Consider the following 23305-nt stretch of genomic DNA (forward strand, 5'->3'; position numbering starts at 1 on the left):
CTCCTCTATTATCTGTGTTATTGATCTATTATCTATCTATACTACTCCTCTATTATCTGTGTTATTGATCTATTATCCATCTATACTACTCATCTATTATCTGTGTTACTGATCTATTATCTATCTATACTACTCATCTATTATCTGTTATTGATCTATTATCTATCTATACTACTCATCTATTATCTGTGTTACTGATCTATTATCTATACTACTCATCTATTATCTGTGTTACTGATCTATTATCTATCTATACTACTCCTCTATGATCTGTGTTATTGATCTATTATCTATCTATACTACTCATCTATTATCAGTGTTATTGATCTATTATCCATCTATACTACTCATCTATTATCTGTGTTACTGATCTATTATCTATCTATACTACTCCTCTATTATCTGTGTTATTGATCTATTATCTATCTATACTACTCCTCTATTATCAGTGTTATTGATCTATTATCCATCTATACTACTCATCTATTATCTGTGTTACTGATCTATTATCTATCTATACTACTCATCTATTATCTGTTATTGATCTATTATCTATCTATACTACTCATCTATTATCTGTTAATGATCTATTATCTATCTATACTACTCATCTATTATCTGTGTTACTAATCTATTATCTATCTATACTACCCATCTATTATCTGTGTTACTCCTCTATTATCTATCTATACTACTCCTCTATTATCTGTTATTGATCTATTATCTATCTATACTACTCATCTATTTATCTGTGTTGCTGATCTATTATCTATCTATACTACTCATCTATTATCTGTCTTACTGTTCTATTATCTATCTATACTACTCATCTATTATCTGTTATTGATCTATTATCTATCTATACTACTCATCTATTTATCTGTGTTACTGATCTATTATCTATACTACTCATCTATTATCTGTGTTACTGATCTATTATCTATCTATACTACTCCTCTATTATCTGTGTTACTGATCTATTATCTATACTACTCATCTATTATCTGTGTTACTGATCTATTATCTATCTATACTACTCATCTATTATCTGTGTTACTGATCTATTATCTATCTATACTACTCATATATTATCTGTGTTGCTGATCTATTATCTATCGATACTACTTATCTATTATCTGTGTTACTGATCTATTATCTATCTATACTACTCATCTATTATCTGTGTTACTGATCTATTATCTATCTATACTACTCATCTATTATCTGTGTTACTGATCTATTATCTATCTATACTACTCATCTATTATCTGTGTTATTGATCTATTATCTATCTATACTACTCATCTATTATCAGTGTTATTGATCTATTATCCATCTATACTACTCATCTATTATCTGTGTTACTGATCTATTATCTATCTATACTACTCATCTATTATCTGTTATTGATCTATTATCTATCTATACTACTCATCTATTATCTGTGTTACTGATCTATTATCTATACTACTCATCTATTATCTGTTATTGATCTATTATCTATCTATATTACTCATCTATTATCTGTTATTGATCTATTATCTATACTACTCATCTATTATCTGTGTTACTGATCTATTATCTATACTACTCATCTATTATCTGTTATTGATCTATTATCTATCTATACTACTCATCTATTTATCTGTGTTATTGATCTATTATCTATCTATACTATTCATCTATTAACTGTGTTACTAATCTATTATCTATCTATACTACTCATCTATTATCAGTGTTACTGATCTATTATCTATCTATACTACTCATCTATTATCTGTCTTACTGATCTATTATCTATACTACTCATCTATTATCTGTGTTACTGATCTATTATCTATCTATACTACTCCTCTATTATCTGTGTTATTGATCTATTATCTATCTATACTACTCCTCTATTATCAGTGTTATTGATCTATTATCCATCTATACTACTCATCTATTATCTGTGTTACTGATCTATTATCTATCTATACTACTCATCTATTATCTGTTATTGATCTATTATCTATCTATACTACTCATCTATTATCTGTGTTACTGATCTATTATCTATACTACTCATCTATTATCTGTGTTACTGATCTATTATCTATCTATACTACTCCTCTATTATCTGTGTTATTGATCTATTATCTATCTATACTACTCCTCTATTATCAGTGTTATTGATCTATTATCCATCTATACTACTCATCTATTATCTGTGTTACTGATCTATTATCTATCTATACTACTCATCTATTATCTGTTATTGATCTATTATCTATCTATACTACTCATCTATTATCTGTTAATGATCTATTATCTATCTATACTACTCATCTATTATCTGTGTTACTCCTCTATTATCTATCTATACTACTCCTCTATTATCTGTGTTACTGTTCTATTATCTATCTATACTACTCATCTATTATCTGTTATTGATCTATTATCTATCTATACTACTCATCTATTTATCTGTGTTGCTGATCTATTATCTATCTATACTACTCATCTATTATCTGTCTTACTGTTCTATTATCTATCTATACTACTCATCTATTATCTGTTATTGATCTATTATCTATCTATACTACTCATCTATTTATCTGTGTTACTGATCTATTATCTATACTACTCATCTATTATCTGTGTTACTGATCTATTATCTATCTATACTACTCCTCTATTATCTGTGTTACTGATCTATTATCTATACTACTCATCTATTATCTGTGTTACTGATCTATTATCTATCTATACTACTCATCTATTATCTGTGTTACTGATCTATTATCTATCTATACTACTCATATATTATCTGTGTTGCTGATCTATTATCTATCGATACTACTTATCTATTATCTGTGTTACTGATCTATTATCTATCTATACTACTCATCTATTATCTGTGTTATTGATCTATTATCTATCTATACTATTCATCTATTATCTGTGTTACTAATCTATTATCTATCTATACTACTCATCTATTATCAGTGTTATTGATCTATTATCCATCTATACTACTCATCTATTATCTGTGTTACTGATCTATTATCTATCTATACTACTCCTCTATTATCTGTGTTATTGATCTATTATCTATCTATACTACTCCTCTATTATCAGTGTTATTGATCTATTATCCATCTATACTACTCATCTATTATCTGTGTTACTGATCTATTATCTATCTATACTACTCATCTATTATCTGTTATTGATCTATTATCTATCTATACTACTCATCTATTATCTGTGTTACTGATCTATTATCTATACTACTCATCTATTATCTGTTAATGATCTATTATCTATCTATACTACTCATCTATTATCTGTGTTACTAATCTATTATCTATCTATACTACCCATCTATTATCTGTGTTACTCCTCTATTATCTATCTATACTACTCCTCTATTATCTGTGTTGCTGATCTATTATCTATCTATACTACTCATCTATTATCTGTCTTACTGTTCTATTATCTATCTATACTACTCATCTATTATCTGTTATTGATCTATTATCTATCTATACTACTCATCTATTATCTGTGTTACTGATCTATTATCTATACTACTCATCTATTCTGTGTTACTGATCTATTATCTATCTATACTACTCATCTATTATCTGTGTTACTGATCTATTATCTATCTATACTACTCATCTATTATCTGTGTTACTGATCTATTATCTATCTATACTACTCATCTATTATCTGTGTTACTGATCTATTATCTATCTATACTACTCATCTATTATCTGTGTTACTGATCTATTATCCAGCTATACTACTCATCTATTATCTGTGTTACTGATCTATTATCTATCTATACTACTTATCTATTATCTGTGTTACTGATCTATTATCTATCTATACTACTCATCTATTATCTGTGTTACTGATCTATTATCTATCTATACTACTCATCTATTATCTATGTTATTGATCTATTATCTATCTATACTAATCTATTATCTGTGTTACTGATCTATTATCTATCTATACTACTCATCTATTATCTGTGTTACTGATCTATTATCTATACTACTCATCTATTATCTGTGTTACTGATCTATTATCTATCTATACTATTCATCTATTATCTGTGTTACTGATCTATTATCTATACTACTCATCTATTATCTGTGTTACTGATCTATTATCTATCTATACTACTCATCTATTATCTGTGTTACTGATCTATTATCTATCTATACTACTCCTCTATTATCTGTGTTACTGATCTATTATCTATCTATACTACTCATCTATTATCTGTGTTACTGATCTATTATCTATACTACTCATCTATTATCTGTGTTACTGATCTATTATCTATCTATACTACTCATATATTATCTGTGTTACTGATCTATTATCTATACTACTCATCTATTATCTGTGTTACTGATCTATTATCTATACTACTCATCTATTTATCTGTGTTACTGATCTATTATCTATCTATACTACTCATCTATTATCTGTGTTACTGATCTATTATCTATCTATACTACTTATCTATTATCTGTGTTACTGATCTATTATCTATACTACTCATCTATTATCTGTGTTACTGATCTATTATCTATACTACTCATCTATTATCTGTGTTACTGATCTATTATCTATACTACTCCTCTATTATCTGTGTTATTGATCTATTATCTATCTATACTATTCATCTATTATCTGTGTTACTGATCTATTATCTATACTACTCATCTATTATCTGTGTTACTGATCTATTATCTATACTACTCATCTATTATCTGTGTTACTGATCTATTATCTATCTATACTACTCATCTATTATCTGTGTTATTGATCTATTATCTATCTATACTACTCATCTATTTATCTGTGTTACTGATCTATTATCTATACTACTCATCTATTATCTGTGTTACTGATCTATTATCTATCTATACTACTCATCTATTATCTGTGTTACTGATCTATTATCTATCTATACTACTCATCTATTATCTGTGTTACTGATCTATTATCTATCTATACTACTCCTCTATTATCTGTGTTACTGATCTATTATCTATCTATACTATTCATCTATTATCTGTGTTACTGATCTATTATCTATCTATACTACTCATCTATTATCTGTGTTACTGATCTATTATCTATACTACTCATCTATTATCTGTGTTACTGATCTATTATCTATACTACTCATCTATTTATCTGTGTTACTGATCTATTATCTATCTATACTACTCATCTATTATCTGTGTTACTGATCTATTATCTATCTATACTACTCATCTATTTATCTGTGTTACTGATCTATTATCTATCTATACTATTCATCTATTATCTGTGTTACTGATCTATTATCTATACTACTCATCTATTATCTGTGTTACTGATCTATTATCTATCTATACTACTCATCTATTATCTGTGTTACTGACCCTATTATCTATCTATACTACTCATCTATTATCTGTGTTACTGATCTATTATCTATCTATACTACTCATCTATTATCTGTTATTGATCTATTATCTATCTATACTACTCATCTATTATCTGTGTTACTGATCTATTATCTATCTATACTACTCCTCTATTATCTGTGTTACTGATCTATTATCTATCTATACTACTCATCTATTATCTGTGTTACTGATCTATTATCTATCTATACTACTCATCTATTATCTGTGTTACTGATCTATTATCTATCTATACTACTCCTCTATTATCTGTGTTACTGATCTATTATCTATCTATACTACTCATCTATTATCTGTGTTACTGATCTATTATCTATCTATACTACTCCTCTATTATCTGTGTTACTGATCTATTATCTATCTATACTACTCATCTATTATCTGTGTTACTGATCTATTATCTATCTATACTACTCATCTATTATCTGTGTTACTGATCTATTATCTATACTACTCCTCTATTATCTGTGTTACTGATCTATTATCTATACTACTCATCTATTATCTGTGTTACTGATCTATTATCTATCTATACTATTCATCTATTATCTGTGTTACTGATCTATTATCTATCTATACTAATCTATTATCTGTGTTACTGATCTATTATCTATACTACTCCTCTATTATCTGTGTTACTGATCTATTATCTATCTATACTACTCATCTATTATCTGTGTTACTGATCTATTATCTATCTATACTACTCCTCTATTATCTGTGTTACTGATCTATTATCTATACTACTCCTCTATTATCTGTGTTACTGATCTATTATCTATCTATACTACTCATCTATTATCTGTGTTACTGATCTATTATCTATCTATACTACTCATCTATTATCTGTGTTACTGATCTATTATCTATACTACTCATCTATTTATCTGTGTTACTGATCTATTATCTATACTACTCATCTATTATCTGTGTTACTGATCTATTATCTATCTATACTACTCATCTATTATCTGTGTTACTGATCTATTATCTATCTATACTACTCCTCTATTATCTGTGTTACTGATCTATTATCTATCTATACTACTCATCTATTATCTGTGTTACTGATATATTATCTATCTATACTACTCCTCTATTATCTGTGTTACTGATCTATTATCTATCTATACTACTCCTCTATTATCTGTGTTACTGATCTATTATCTATCTATACTACTCCTCTATTATCTGTGTTACTGATCTATTATCTATACTACTCATCTATTATCTGTGTTACTGATCTATTATCTATCTATACTACTCATCTATTATCTGTGTTACTGATCTATTATCTATCTATACTACTCCTCTATTATCTGTGTTACTGATCTATTATCTATCTATACTACTCATCTATTATCTGTGTTACTGATCTATTATCTATACTACTCATCTATTATCTGTGTTACTGATCTATTATCTATCTATACTACTAATCTATTATCTGTGTTACTGATCTATTATCTATACTACTCATCTATTATCTGTGCTACTGATTATCTATCTATACTACTCATCTATTATCTGTGTTACTGATCTATTATCTATCTATACTACTCATCTATTATCTGTGTTACTGATCTATTATCTATCTATACTACTCATCTATTATCTGTGTTACTGATCTATTATCTATCTATACTACTCCTCTATTATCTGTGTTACTGATCTATTATCTATCTATACTACTCATCTATTATCTGTGTTACTGATATATTATCTATCTATACTACTCCTCTATTATCTGTGTTACTGATCTATTATCTATCTATACTACTCCTCTATTATCTGTGTTACTGATCTATTATCTATCTATACTACTCCTCTATTATCTGTGTTACTGATCTATTATCTATACTACTCATCTATTATCTGTGTTACTGATCTATTATCTATCTATACTACTCATCTATTATCTGTGTTACTGATCTATTATCTATCTATACTACTCCTCTATTATCTGTGTTACTGATCTATTATCTATCTATACTACTCATCTATTATCTGTGTTACTGATCTATTATCTATACTACTCATCTATTATCTGTGTTACTGATCTATTATCTATCTATACTACTAATCTATTATCTGTGTTACTGATCTATTATCTATACTACTCATCTATTATCTGTGCTACTGATTATCTATCTATACTACTCATCTATTATCTGTGTTACTGATCTATTATCTATCTATACTACTCATCTATTATCTGTGTTACTGATCTATTATCTATCTATACTATTCATCTATTATCTGTGTTACTGATCTATTATCTATCTATACTACTCATCTATTATCTGTGTTACTGATCTATTATCTATCTATACTACTCATCTATTATCTGTGTTACTGATCTATTATCTATCTATACTACTCATCTATTATCTATGTTATTGATCTATTATCTATCTATACTACTCATCTATTATCTGTGTTACTGATCTATTATCTATCTATACTACTCCTCTATTATCTGTGTTACTGATCTATTATCTATCTATACTACTCATCTATTATCTGTGTTACTGATCTATTATCTATCTATACTACTCCTCTATTATCTGTGTTACTGATCTATTATCTATACTACTCATCTATTATCTGTGTTACTGATCTATTATCTATACTACTCCTCTATTATCTGTGTTACTGATCTATTATCTATACTACTCATCTATTATCTGTGTTACTGATCTATTATCTATCTATACTATTCATCTATTATCTGTGTTACTGATCTATTATCTATCTATACTATTCATCTATTATCTGTGTTACTGATCTATTATCTATCTATACTACTCATCTATTATCTGTGTTACTGATCTATTATCTATCTATACTACTCATCTATTATCTGTGTTACTGATCTATTATCTATCTATACTACTCATCTATTATCTGTGTTACTGATCTATTATCTATCTATACTAATCTATTATCTGTGTTACTGATCTATTATCTATCTATACTACTCCTCTATTATCTGTGTTACTGATCTATTATCTATCTATACTACTCATCTATTATCTGTGTTACTGATCTATTATCTATCTATACTACTCCTCTATTATCTGTGTTACTGATCTATTATCTATCTATACTACTCATCTATTATCTGTGTTACTGATCTATTATCTATCTATACTACTCATCTATTATCTGTGTTACTGATCTATTATCTATACTACTCCTCTATTATCTGTGTTACTGATCTATTATCTATACTACTCCTCTATTATCTGTGTTACTGATCTATTATCTATCTATACTACTCATCTATTATCTGTGTTACTGATCTATTATCTATCTATACTACTCATCTATTATCTGTGTTATTGATCTATTATCTATACTACTCCTCTATTATCTGTGTTACTGATCTATTATCTATACTACTCCTCTATTATCTGTGTTACTGATCTATTATCTATCTATACTACTCCTCTATTATCTGTGTTACTGATCTATTATCTATCTATACTACTCATCTATTATCTGTGTTACTGATCTATTATCTATCTATACTACTCATCTATTATCTGTGTTACTGATCTATTATCTATCTATACTACTCATCTATTATCTGTGTTACTGATCTATTATCTATCTATACTACTCATCTATTATCTGTGTTATTGATCTATTATCTATCTATACTACTCCTCTATTATCTGTGTTACTGATCTATTATCTATCTATACTACTCATCTATTATCTGTGTTATTGATCTATTATCTATCTATACTACTCCTCTATTATCTGTGTTACTGATCTATTATCTATACTACTCATCTATTTATCTGTGTTACTGATCTATTATCTATCTATACTACTCATCTATTATCTGTGTTACTGATCTATTATCTATCGATACTACTTATCTATTATCTGTGTTATTGATCTATTATCTATACTACTCATCTATTATCTGTGTTACTGATCTATTATCTATCTATACTACTCATCTATTATCTGTGTTACTGATCTATTATCTATCTATACTACTCATCTATTATCTGTGTTACTGATCTATTATCTATCTATACTACTCCTCTATTATCTGTGTTACTGATCTATTATCTATACTACTCATCTATTTATCTGTGTTACTGATCTATTATCTATACTACTCCTCTATTATCTGTGTTACTGATCTATTATCTATCTATACTACTTATCTATTATCTGTGTTATTGATCTATTATCTATACTACTCATCTATTATCTGTGTTACTGATCTATTATCTATCTATACTACTCATCTATTATCTGTGTTACTGATCTATTATCTATCTATACTACTCATCTATTATCTGTGTTACTGATCTATTATCTATCTATACTACTCCTCTATTATCTGTGTTACTGATCTATTATCTATACTACTCATCTATTTATCTGTGTTACTGATCTATTATCTATACTACTCCTCTATTATCTGTGTTACTGATCTATTATCTATCTATACTACTCATCTATTATCTGTGTTACTGATCTATTATCTATCTATACTACTCTTCTATTATCTGTGTTACTGATCTATTATCTATCTATACTACTCCTCTATTATCTGTGTTACTGATCTATTATCTATCTATACTACTCATCTATTATCTGTGTTACTGATCTATTATCTATCTATACTACTCCTCTATTATCTGTGTTACTGATCTATTATCTATCTATACTACTCCTCTATTATCTGTGTTACTGATCTATTATCTATCTATACTACTCATCTATTATCTGTGTTACTGATCTATTATCTATCTATACTACTCCTCTATTATCTGTGTTACTGATCTATTATCTATCTATACTACTCATCTATTATCTGTGTTACTGATCTATTATCTATCTATACTACTCATCTATTATCTGTGTTACTGATCTATTATCTATCTATACTACTCATCTATTATCTGTGTTACTGATCTATTATCTATCTATACTACTCATCTATTATCTGTGTTACTGATCTATTATCTATCTATACTACTCATCTATTATCTGTGTTACTGATCTATGGCCACTGAATAGATAATAACAGCGTCTGTAATAACCTCCGGGTGATGGGAAGGGCTTATTCATCTTACTGTACGTGTCTCTCTCTCTGGCAGTGTGGCCCGGGCGGGTGTCTGATAGAACTGGCCCAGCAGCTGTTCATTATAATGGTTGGAAAGCAGATAGTCAGTAACATCCAGGAGTTCTTCGTCCCGTAAGTTTGAATAACATTAATTACCCACACACGGGGGCTGATTCTGAATCCGGGGCATCTGCGGACGCGGGGGCCTGCCTACTACCTAAAGCTAATGTGAGCGTCCACCCGTATTTAAGCGGATGGCCGCGACGCCCCATGTTTTTCCATCCACAGCCATCATCATTAATGTTGGCGATTACACCCCATTCTGGGCGCAAAATATTTCAGGAACAGGAGTCCCATTCTGCGTCCACATGTCCTAAGCGAGCTCGGAAGTCAGTCTGCACGGCGCTGATACAGATCTGTTACATTCATTCTCGCAGTAACCGCCATTTCCCGCTAAGAGAGATGTCAACGGACAGATCAATGGTTGCGCACTTCACATCTCCGTCCGTGTGCCTATGCGCGGTATGGAGCTGGCGCAGTGTGCGATTACTTTCAGTGGCAGATATTCGCAGGATCTGTCTGCATTTGTATTTGCATCTGAATCAAAATCAGCCCCATGGGGGTAAATTTAGTAAAGTGAGAGTTTTTAGAAGTGGAGATGTTGCCCATAGCAACCAATCAGATTCTAGCTATTATCTTCTAGAAGGTGTTAGTTAAACGTTAAGTGGTTGCTATCGGCATCATCTCCACGTCTAAAAACTCTCACTTTCGTAAATATACCCCATAATGTCCAATGCGCCTCTACGCATGTATCACACATATCACGTTACATACACGCAGTTCATGGCTATGTTCCTTGATATCACTACTGTGCAGGGTTCTTTGTATGGCATCTGATCAGCATATTATACACTTTGTATACCCTCCCTTCCCGGTTTTGTCCGTGTGTGCAGAAAAGTGAAGTCTTGGAGGCAGAGGAGGCAGCTGGCGAAGGTTCGGGGGTCCCAGATCTCTGAGGAGCCGCAGCGCTGGGAGGAGGATTATGAGCTGATTGAGTGTGAGGGTCTCTTTGAGGAGTACCTGGAGATGGGTGAGCAGCGCGGTGTATGACTATGAGGAGATACAATCTGTACGGTATATAGGGGTAACCACCTCTGTCCCCTCTCTCTTAGTCATACAGTTCGGCTTCATTACCATCTTCGTGGCTGCTTTCCCCCTGGCGCCTCTCTTCGCTCTTCTCAATAACTGGGTTGAGATTCGACTGGATGCCCAGAAATTTGTGCGCGAATACCGGCGTCCGGTGGCCGAGCGGGCGCAACATATCGGCGTCTGGTTTCTCATCCTTAAAGCTTTGGCCCAACTTTCCGTCATTGTCAATGTAAGTGACCATGACTGGCGCTATGTGGGGAACATGATGGACGACCGGACAGTTCTAAAGTGTCACCAAATGTTTTTGCGCCCATTGCAGGCCTTCCTCATCGCCTTCACCTCAGACTTTCTCCCACGTCTCCTCTACCAATACGAGTATAACAACCACCTAGAGGGGTACCTGAACTTCACTCTGTCCTTCTCTCCGCACAGCTACGTGTCAGCGAACCATACCCTGTGCAGGTAATAACTATAACATAGGAATATAACAATATCCTAGTAATATAATATAATAAGAAGCCATTCTGCTTGTCTGACAAAAGGAAAAATTAGATATATCTCTCGTAGACTACAGTGGAACTTGCATTTTCCATGCATTGATACTGATGACGTTAGTGTTTATGATGTCGATGGAAAATATTGATGACACAGGCATTAGTGATGTTTTCCTGGGTTGGAGGTAATTTCTGTTCTCCATGAGATATAGGGGCCCAAGTATCAATGAGTTTTATCATCCGCAACGAGTTTTATCACTCGACAATGGTGCTCCAGCCAATCAGCTTCCAACTGTCATCTGTTTTAAAAATGACAGTTGGAAGCTGATTGGCTGGAGCACCATTTTTCATATGCAACATTCCGTCCTCCGAATCAACACAATGTAAGTGGTTGCACTTGATAAAGGTACGTCTTTTCTTTGTATCATTATAGGCTTTATGTAGTCAAACAACCTTCACATTGTAAGCTACCTATATGGACCTCCAGTGCATGATGTCCTTGGTTATAATCTCCGTTCCTCCTCTCAGATGTGTGTATGTTACCTGCCACTGACATTAAGGGCCTGGTTCTGAGCTTGAACTCAAAGCAGCCACACTTACAGACGTAGGCGGTAGCCAGGTTTATTACCTGATGCTAATGCATGTATCTGGGACGTCTGTGTGAGCGCCTGACATGGAACCAGGCCCTATGCGATGGCCTCAGGAGACATTTTCCATATTTTCTTTATCGGTATATTTTCCAGGTACAAAGCGTTCCGGGATGAGGATGGTAGATACACCCTGTTCTACTGGAAACTACTGGCCGTGAGGCTTGGATTCATCATCGCTTTCGAGGTGAGACCCAGTTGCGAATGCAAACATTAATATGAGATTAAAGAATAAAGGTTAATTGAAGTCCTTAAATCCTCTGTGTATCAATCGTGAAATTTAAGTTGGTCATACACTGCTCGATAAATGTGCAAACCAGCCCAACAAACATCCAGCTTAAACGATTTACCACTCAGTGTATGGACCTGAACGATGATTGATGGTCTGGCTCACTTTGGACTAGTTATCGAAGCTATTCAATCCACCCGGCTGTTGTTCAGCCATCTTCATGCTGTGAATGGAGATCGCCTCCATGCATCGAGCAGTGTTCGGAGGTGTTCCGATTATTCGGCCCGTCGCTCCTCCCCTCATCTGGTCGTCTGCACTGACCATGCACTGTATGGCCATCTTAACACTAACAATGGGTTTTAAGGTATATTTAAAGCTGGAGTATTAGGCAAAGTCAAAAAGAACTCGCAGTCACCAAATGTTACGATTGTTGACCAAAACAAAACTTCCAGAGGTTTTTGAAGATTCCGGAAGACTGAGCCTCCAGACTCTGAATAACTTACACATTCTCTTAGGCCAAAAGCTGCCGCATAGAAGAAGCTATGAGGGTCTTTAGGGGAAGTCAGGGGTGCCTAAAGTGCCATCAGGCAGATGGGGTTACGTGGTACTGTAAAGAAACACAATTGAGTCAATATTTAAAGATTACCACCTCTGTAGCTGTTTGCCATATGTACCCTCACCCTCTTTCATCTTTCCCGGTGATGAGCCCCATACGTCTCTCCCTCCAGCATGTGGTCTTCTTCAGTCTGCGCTGCATAGACTGGATGGTCCCAGACATCCCAGAGACGGTGGAGATCAAAGTGAAGAGAGAGAGATACTTGGCTAAGCAGGCACTGGCCGATAATCAGGACGTGCTCCTGACGGTGAGTCCGGCCACCAGCTCTCCAGGTCAGTCAGCGGCACGATGGGTGTGTCGGTGTAGTGTTGCGTGGTTGTAGCCTGCCATGTGACGGTGATGTACAGTTGTCTGTTGCATGACAGTGTGAGGTGGATCACAGTGCTGTGTCATTGTGTTGTGTTGGCTGTCACCTAGGATTCTATATCGCCTCCGTGGGTATCAGGTACGTTTCATTATGGATTTTATAGTTCACTCCTTTATCTCAGCTTTCTGGCAAAATATCTGCACCTGGAAAACGGGTTCTTCTATCTCCCACCAAAGAACCTCTCACCAATCTATGTACAATAAATGTATTTGTATTATAGAAGTATAAATACATTGTTAGAGAGGTTAAAAAAAGATCTTTCCAACTCATTGTTTTATAACATCTAGATGCGTTGATCTAGACTGGAAATCAAACAAAAACCTGCAGAAGAATCTGACGATTGCACCTAACAGGGGTAGAAAATTACCAAAAAATGGCGATCAGATAAATTTTTCTGTTTTAATTACCCCCAGCTGTTTCTTTTCAAAAATTCTGATTGATACCAGTCCTTGCGAGAAAGGCTTCCACTCCACTTTTATATCTATCCAGTGATTCCGCCATTAATAACCCCGCACGGCACTGACTTCCACAGTCTTAAAAAGTCAGTCGTAGTGAATGCCCCTGTGTCACCGGAACAGTTCTGGGTATAAATAGTTTGTCAGACAAGTCTTTGTATTGTCCTTGGATAGATTTGTGGACAGTAATTACTGTAGTCCACCTTTAAAGTGTCTCCTTTCCATTCGTGTGTCATACCAGTTTATCCTTCCAGTCCTTTTATTAATGAGATAGGGCTAAATTTACCATGTGGCGCTTTTCAAAGCTGTCGCGTATTCAGTGGTTTCAGTCACTGGATTTAAAGAGCATTATATTCAATATGAATGACACCTTTTAAATATAACTGACCCTATAAATCCAGCTTTGGAAAGCTCTGCAGAGTAAATTGAACCCATAGGCTCTTAACTATTTCAATTGTTCTATGTCTTTCTTATACATGTTCCACCAAACATGTGCATCATACAGTATTTAGGTGATTCATATGCAGTCTAACAAATTATATATGTAGAGGCTGGAAATGCTAGGTTAATCAAGGTCATAAACCAAGGCCAGGGACTTGAGATGGTAGAATAAGCGAGAACAGGGCCAAGGTCAGGGCCTAGAGAAGGTAAGATAATCAAGGTCACAAGCCAAGGTCAGGGACTGGAGAAGCTATGACAATCAAGGATAAATGAGGTCACCATAAAATATCCACTCTGGATCTGGAAACTGAGTATTTCTGATGATCCAGTAAGTAGATCCAGACAGAAGAATAGCAGAAAAGACCAGTCTAGGTTAAGAGACTGGAGAATGCGAGATAATCAAGGTCACAATCTAAGGTCAAGACTGGAGAAGTTAGGTTAATATAGAGGTCACTTGCCAACATCAAGGATTGGGGATGGTAAGATAATTGAGCTCACAAACCAAGATCAGGAACTAGAGGTGGCAGGATAATCAAGGTCAAAAACCAGGTTAAGGGTTTAGAGATGGTAAGAGAATCAAAATCATAAACCAAGGTTAGGGACTGGAGATAGTAGGATATTGGAAGTCACCTTAAAAAATACACTCTACACCAGGACACTGGTGTAGCTAGCCAAAACTAGCTACACCAAAAAGACTAGCTAAGATCAGGGAGTGGAAATTGTAGGATAAATGAGGTCACAAGCCAAGGTCAGGGATTAAACAAGGCAGAACAACTTAGGTTCCAATTCAAGGTCAGGGACTGAAAAAGGTAAAGTAATCGAGGACACTAGCCAATGGTCAGGGACTGGAGATGGTTTGATAATTGAGTTCCCAAAGAAAATAGGAAAATCGAGGTCACAAGCCAAGACCAGGACCTGGAGATGGTAGTATAATCATGGTCACAAGCGAAGGTCAGGGACTGGAAAAGTTAGGACAACCAAGTTCACAAGTCAAAGTCAGGGACTGGAGAAGGTAGGATAATTGATTTCAGAATTGGAGACCGTAGAATGGTTGACATTAGTACCCGAGGTTTAGGGTTCAAAAAAACATGGTGGCAAAGCATTAGAGAATTCAGCAACAGAGCAACCACAGACAAAGGAGTCCTATGGGCCAGTCCTTTGTACTAATACTATGATCTGGCATAGAGTGCTGAGTACAGGTGCCCTGGATAGGAGGAATTTGGCACGTTATCTTGTGGCAATTACAAGAGTAACTCCAGATGGTGTTTTAGTTGTGCACAAACACCTGAGTCATATAAATTACATATTTTTACAATCCCAAAGGTAGTTTCAAAAAGAGCATGAAAAAAAAATAGTATTTTGGACACCCAACTCAGTTGAAAGTAGGGATGGACATCGATGGTGGATGTTTGCAGTCAACGATGCTTTTCTTGTGATGGTAGTGTTTTTACCATTCGATGATGGCATTTCGATATTTGCCGCCACCGAATGGTAATGATTATATGGTGTTCTGAAGCTGCTCCAGGTTCCGCCCCTGATCCCACCCCATCTGACCCCCAGTCCCGTCCCCTGCCAGCCGTGCTATAGGGTTATTACGCAAGCAGGGTCTTTTGCGCATACGTAAATCAATTGAATAGTTTTTTTCATCAAATACTTTTGATGCGATGGTTACTTACCATTGCATCGAAAGTTTTGATGGTGGAAGCCCACCCATCATTTGAGAGTGGCTTCCGATGTCCATCCTTAGTGGAAAGACAAAATTTTCTTTCAAATATGGGGTAAGGCAGGGCTGAGACAGCAACTATATAAATTGCCTTCTACTCTAACGGTGAGCTCAGGGCTAATGCCCATTTTGCCCCTTTTATTAAAACTTCCATGATCATGTTTATCTCCCCAACCACCTCCCATGAGCCCACCATATACACTAATAGATAAGCCTAGTTGTTGTCAGGCTGAACCCGGATCACTAGAGAGTGTTTCCCCCATTAGCAGCTGTGAGGGCCAGTCTGAATCACATCTCTGATGTTCTCTGTGGAGCGTTTGGGCTGGCTCAAACATTTCATCAGATTATTCCTCAATCTCCCTAAACCTGATCGTACAGTATGATCACTTGTCTCTATGACTCTTTTTTTTATTCTTGCCACATCCCGTTCACTTTTTCCCTGGTTGAAACCCTAGAAGTTCCTGAGCTTCCCAGCCCATAACTGGCTCTTTTCACAGTTTGCTGGTTCCTAAAATGGCCGGTGTGAGACATTCATGGGCACTTTCAGCACAAATAGATTAACATAAATTAAATGTGAAGGAACGGCTGACAAAGAGGGCTCTCAGGCCGTTCTGCCACAGACGGGTTAGACATTCTCAGCAAAGCAGCAGAGTTTAAAGGCATTCTCAAGCTAATCCTATTCTTTCCACTGAACACGTAAAAAAATTGTGGCTGTTTCATTCCACGCACATTTTTTATAACGTAACGTGTTTTCATTTTGGTTAAAAAAAAAAAAAATTCTCCACGTGTAAAGGGAAGAATAGACTAGAATAAGAAAAGATTCGTGGACTGTGCACAATTTTTTGATCGGCTTTTTTGTTTTCTGTGAATTTAAACATTAGGTTGCTGCCTTTCCAAATTGTATAATGGAGCTGAATTCCTGTCACCCAGCACTAATGGGGAGGGGGCGAGAGCCCCTAATCTAATGTCAGTATGGGGTCTCGCGTTCGCAACGCTCCCAGGTGTACGCTGGAGAGACAACCACTTAGCCTGGAGGACAGACATTGTAATATATTATTAGGCTCATAGGTGCTAGTAATGTGCATTGAGATGCATCTATTGTGCGTGCAAACATCTAACCAGCTCTATTCGATTTCCCTCTCTAACAGCAAGTAGCGTTTCACCCTGCAGCCTGATCGACTGACCCTGCGAAGCTGGTGATCATGCCGAATTGCTTTGAGTCCTCCATAGACGAAGCAACAAATGGAATTTGGGTCACGTCATTGCACAGTTCAGCGTTGTATATAAAGTCCGCTGATAAGGCCAGAGGTGGAGCCGTTGACTGATGGTCATCAGGAAAGATGATTGTGACACAGATGCAGAAAATCTAATTCTCCGTCTTCCATCCGAATCGCCGGACATCCGACTTAGTTGAGCTGCCGGCCGCTCGGCCAATTGTTTCGACAGCTGACGTTTTAGCTTGGAACAAACATTTGAGAAAATACTTTGACACAGGAATTTGTACAAAGCACAGCATTGTCACTGTACTGATCACGGATCATCCGCTTCTATAGTGACTGCCTGAACTTCTGCTGCACGCGGGCTTGTTACTGTAACACTGCATTGCGGCTTACTGTAAGCACAATCATATATATATATAGATATATAGGAAGCACAAATACAGGATAGCCGTTCACATGCTTCATCCTTCAACGCTGACAGGATGATATGTTCCACATAAAATCTTGAAGCTGCTTACAAAATATGGGGCAGAATATAATACTATTTTTAAGAGCTAAAAATAAAATCACTCCACATTTAGCAACGCTTATATGTCTGTATAGCCGTATCCCAACAGAGGCTCACCTGGTGGGTTTACTGTCGGACATTAGTGTCCGTGTTACAGCTGGTCCCTCTGATCATGGCTAACACTGCGCACTACTAGTGCTGCGACTTCCTGTCCTGGTGATGCTGGTCACATGATGCACGAGTTTGTGCTGCTGAAGCAGAGGATCCAGCCAGTAAATGGCTATGGATTGATAGATCTACAGTAAAAATGTAGACAATGTCTAGATAGGCGTCAGATGTTAGACAGGCAATAGGTCAACAGGGACAAAAGGTCGACAGGGACAATAGGTCGACACACTAATGGTAGACATGTAAGAAGGTCGACAGGTACATATGGTCGATATTGTCAATAGGTCGACAATCATATGGCTGACATGAAAATGGTCGACGCGTTTTTTATTTATTTTTTTCTAACCCTAATCTTCATCCTAACCCTCCGCTTGCTCCCTAACCCTCCTTCCTGGTGCCTAACCCTAATTGTCCCTTCTAGTGCCTAGCCCTAAAAAAAAATTTAAAAAAATCACGCGTCGACCATTTTCATGTTGACCTTTTGATCCTGTTGACCATTTGTACCTGTCGACCTATTGCCTGTCTAATATCTAGTGTCTATCTAGACATTGTCTACCTTATTACTGTAGATCTATAGACCGGATACCCCAGTAAAGAGACACCATTGGTGCCAATGATCTCAGCTGTAATAACCTATCCTCTGACTCTTTAGGGGTCACTAACCTGCATCCTCTCCCCAGGGCAACCTGGACGGGTGCATGGGATTGGCTGTGCCCGGTAATGATGCGGTTCCTAAGAGAGTATGTATTACACACAGATAAAGATGGGGCCACACACACACATCACTATATTATATTTTACATTAAATAACTCGTCAAGATATTTTAATTAAGCTGATATTTAAATGGTTATAATGTATTCATAGTTTATAGACATAATGCCTAGCAATGCACCGATGCAGAAAGAATGTCACTATACTAGGGGCATGAGACTCTTTGGCTGAGACTTATAGCAGAATTTGGAGAGGGGGCCCAGCCGTGCTGGACTTTTCAGTTTAGGGGCCACTGCTATGTCCTTCTGTGCATGTGCTGGGGGTGACACATGGTGTCACTGTATGATGTCACCAGCCCCCGACTTGTACAAAACACAGGTTATTGGTCAGTCCAGTGATGTCGTACGCGTTGGCCCATAAGATTTCCTGTCGGAGATTGTCATCGCTATCCTGGCGCCCTGCAGGCTGAACGCGGCACGTCAGGGGCTCGCTGCTGATATTGGGAAATGTTAGGACCAGCCGTTCTCCAGCGTTTCCTTTTGTCACCTCAGGTAAAAGTTGGACAGAATTTATTAAAGAATTTTTATGAAATTAATTATTATGTTCTAAGGTTCTCGCTTCTTACCGAAAGGCAGGAGGGAGACATGCACAGATCTGTAGATCTTATAATTGTAACGTAGAAGTAAGAAAATAATATTGTGTAACATTTGCAGTGATACAAGGTTTTCTTCCTTCCAGATACATTTTATTTTCACAATATAAATCAGAAATCCTATTTCCCCTATTACAGAACCTGGACTTTGTGTTCTGTACTAATAATTAGCTTTTTATCTGTCTCTGAGATCCGCAGGACATTGCTCTATTCTATTTACTAACGACAGATACACAGTGATATATTCTGTGGATTATTACATTACTAACCTCTCTAGTGATCTGCAGAACATTGCTCTGCTCCATGTACCCCCTGACAGATACATAGTGATATATTCTGTGGATTATTACATTACTAACCTCTCTAGTGATCTGCAGAACATTGCTCTGCTCCATGTACCCCCTGACAGATACATAGTGATATATTCTGCGGATTATTACATTACTAACCTCTCTAGTGATCTGCAGAACATTGCTCAGTTCCATTTACCACCAACAGTTGAGGTGCGTATCCACTACACGATTTTACCAGGCGATTGAACAATAACGACGTTGTTATCGTTCAATTGCTTGAAAATCGGGCACAAATCGGGTAGTTTAATGTCAAAAACGACCAGCGATGCGCGCCTGCTGGTCGTTTTTGACATCTATCATCTCCCAAGCATGCTGTCAACATGGCGACGTCGTCAGGTTGCCCATGTTCAGGGATGATTGATGACACTGAACGACTGAACGCTCAGTGTAGGCACAGCACAGACTGTGAAACGACTGCACGGTTACAATGTCGTAAACGTGCACTCGTTTCACAGACGCCAAGTGGATACGCACCTTTACGTAGTGATTTATTCTAAATATGTTTACATCACTGACCTCTCTAGTGATCTGCAGAACATTGCTCAGTTCCAATGTACCACCAACAGTTACATAGTGATATATTCTGCAGATTATTACAATACTGTCCTCAATAGTGATCTGCAGAACATTGCTCTGCTCCATATACCCCCTGACAAGATACATAGTGATATATTCTGAAGTTTATTACATTACTAACTTCTGCACTATAGAAGTTAGTAATGTAATAATCTGCAGAATATATCACTATGTATCTGTCAGGGGCATAGATGGAGCAGAGCAATGATCTGCAGATCTCAGGGTAGATGGAGCAGAGCAATGATCTGCAGATCTCTATAGAATCTATAGATATCTGCAGATCATTGCTCTGGGGGTCATTCAGACCCGTTCGTGAGCGTCAGTACGCTCGCAATCGGGTCGATGTTCCCCACTGCGCATGCGCACGACGGTGGGAGCTCCGTCGTGCGCATGCGCGAGACCCGGGGAGCGACGGGCTTTCCATCGCTCCGGGTCTCGCACCAAAGGGGGCGTGCTGTCGATGTTGATTGACAGCACGCCCCCTTTGGTGGGCGTGCCAGGGGCGTGCCTGCCAGACGGAGGCGTTCCCATGGGAACGCCTGCCGTCTGAAGCCGGCCCCACTGACATCACTAGTGATGTCAGTGGGAGTGATTTTGGCTCTGATAGAGCCAAAATCACTCCAGGGCTTGTGGCAGGGAGACCCTACCGCAGGGTCTCCGTCGCAAGTCCGATGGTCGCGATGGTCAAGACCATCGTGACCATCTTTTTGGCCGCTCGCATATGCTGTGGGTGGTTACCCACAGCTATACGAGCGGCCAGGAAGCTGCTCCATTTTCATGGAGGAGGGCCCTGATTCAGAGCGAGCGCTCTGGTCAGAGCGTTCAGCTCTGAATCAGGCCCTCTGTTCCATCTACCCCCGGAGAGATACATAGTGATATATTCTGCAGATTATTACATTAATGACCTCTCTAGAGTTCTGCAGAACATTGCTCTGTCTCATTTAGTCCCTGACAAATAGCAATCTGTCCCACTTCTCCTCTGTTATATCTGATAAAACTTCTATATGGAAAATGACGTCCACTGATTCTAAAAAGTGGCAGCCGACCTTCTAAACTCTGTTAGCCGGCATCCACCATGTATTTTGTTATTGAAATGCTGTGTTAATAGTTGGGTAATTGTGAGCCCTGTTCATGCACATGTGTAAGTGATAAATACTCTTTACATATGAGGCCCCCTTTATACACTTTATTTTAGGGGCAAGGGGTTTAAATGTGCAGAAATGTCCTATATCGAACTGATGCCTAGACACACTATCTTGCGAAGTATCTAGCTAATACCTTTTTCTGCAAACAGTTCAGTCCGATGTCGGGCCTGTATTATATTAGTGAATGCACAGTGGGCCTGATTCAGAGCCGGACGCTCTGACCAGAGCGCTCGCTCTGAATCAGGGCCCTCCTACCTAAAAATGGAGCGGCCTCTTGGACGCTCGCATAGCTGTGGGTTACCACCCACAGCTTATGCGAGCGTCCATGATGATGGTCGCGATGGTCAAGACCATCGCGACGATCGGGCTTGCGACGAGACCCTGCGGTAGAGTCTCGTTGCTGCAAGCTCTGGAGTGATTTTGGCTCTATCAGAGCCAAAATCACTCCCACTGACATCACTAGTGATGTCAGTGGGGCCAGACCCAGATGGTAGGCGTTCCCATGGGAACGCCTCCGTCTGGCAGCCACGCCCCCTTTGGTGCGAGACCCGGAGCAGCAGCTTGGCTGTCGCTATGCGGGTCTCGCGCATGCGCACGACGGAGCTCCCTCCGTCATGCGCATTAGGGCACCATCGACCCGCTTGCGAGCGTCCTACGCTCGCGAGCGGGTCATGAATTAGGCCCAGTGTGTAAACGGTATTAGAGAAGATAGGATAGGGGTTTTGTTTGGGTCTATTTTGCACATACGGCCCTCACCTGAACCCACCCAATAAATGCAGATTGTTTGCTTGCAGTCACCTCTTGCATCATGCAATATACAAAAACACAATTCACATTTAGCTAAAGTCAGTGGCGTAACTACTGTAGGTGCAGGGGGTGTAGCTGCTATGGGGCCCAGACTGACCCGAGGCCCGGCCCTCCCTTTGCACTTACGGTGCCAGGCCTCGGTCCGCGGCCACCCTCCACACACACCCCTCACCCTCCTCACTCCCCTCTCCTCGATTCGACGTACCTACTCCGTGGTCGCGAACCCCCCCCCTCCGTGGTCGTGTCCTTCCTGTCGACTCCGGCTCTTCTGACTTCTCGTTGACTGATACTCCTCATCCCAGCATCAATCAGTGAGGACTGAGGAGATGGAGCCGACCGGGTGAGGGAGCGTTCCTGCCCTGCGCAGCGCCACCAAGGAGCAGGTAAGTTTACTGTCGAGGAGGGTGCGGGGGAAGGGGGTCACGGACCTAGGGGGGCCCGTGACAATTTTGCTATGGGGCTCAGCAA

At 37.3% G+C, this 23305-nt stretch overlaps 1 protein-coding gene across 4 annotated transcripts in view; it reads left to right on the plus strand.

The window, feature by feature from the left end:
• Nucleotides 1–20972, plus strand: part of LOC148443099 (anoctamin-7-like) — a 70716-nt gene extending 49744 nt beyond the window's left edge. For 3 of the 4 annotated variants that reach the window (XM_088463212.1, XM_088463209.1, XM_088463213.1), the window contains 7 exons: nucleotides 10610–10707; nucleotides 11529–11665; nucleotides 11748–11953; nucleotides 12044–12186; nucleotides 12962–13052; nucleotides 13823–13982; nucleotides 17845–20972. In XM_088463212.1, the coding sequence (XP_088319338.1) occupies nucleotides 10610–10707; nucleotides 11529–11665; nucleotides 11748–11953; nucleotides 12044–12186; nucleotides 12962–13052; nucleotides 13823–13982; nucleotides 17845–17879 (870 nt within the window). In that variant the 3' untranslated portion in view covers nucleotides 17880–20972. The remainder of the gene's footprint in view (nucleotides 1–10609; nucleotides 10708–11528; nucleotides 11666–11747; nucleotides 11954–12043; nucleotides 12187–12961; nucleotides 13053–13822; nucleotides 13983–17844) is intronic. The other variant, XM_088463211.1, reaches the window with a different exon arrangement.
• The last annotated feature ends 2333 nt before the right edge of the window (nucleotides 20973–23305 follow it).

This window comes from Taudactylus pleione, unplaced genomic scaffold, assembly GCF_031769625.1.
Source record: "Taudactylus pleione unplaced genomic scaffold, aTauple2 ptg001334l, whole genome shotgun sequence".
Lineage (NCBI taxonomy): Eukaryota > Metazoa > Chordata > Amphibia > Anura > Myobatrachidae > Taudactylus > Taudactylus pleione.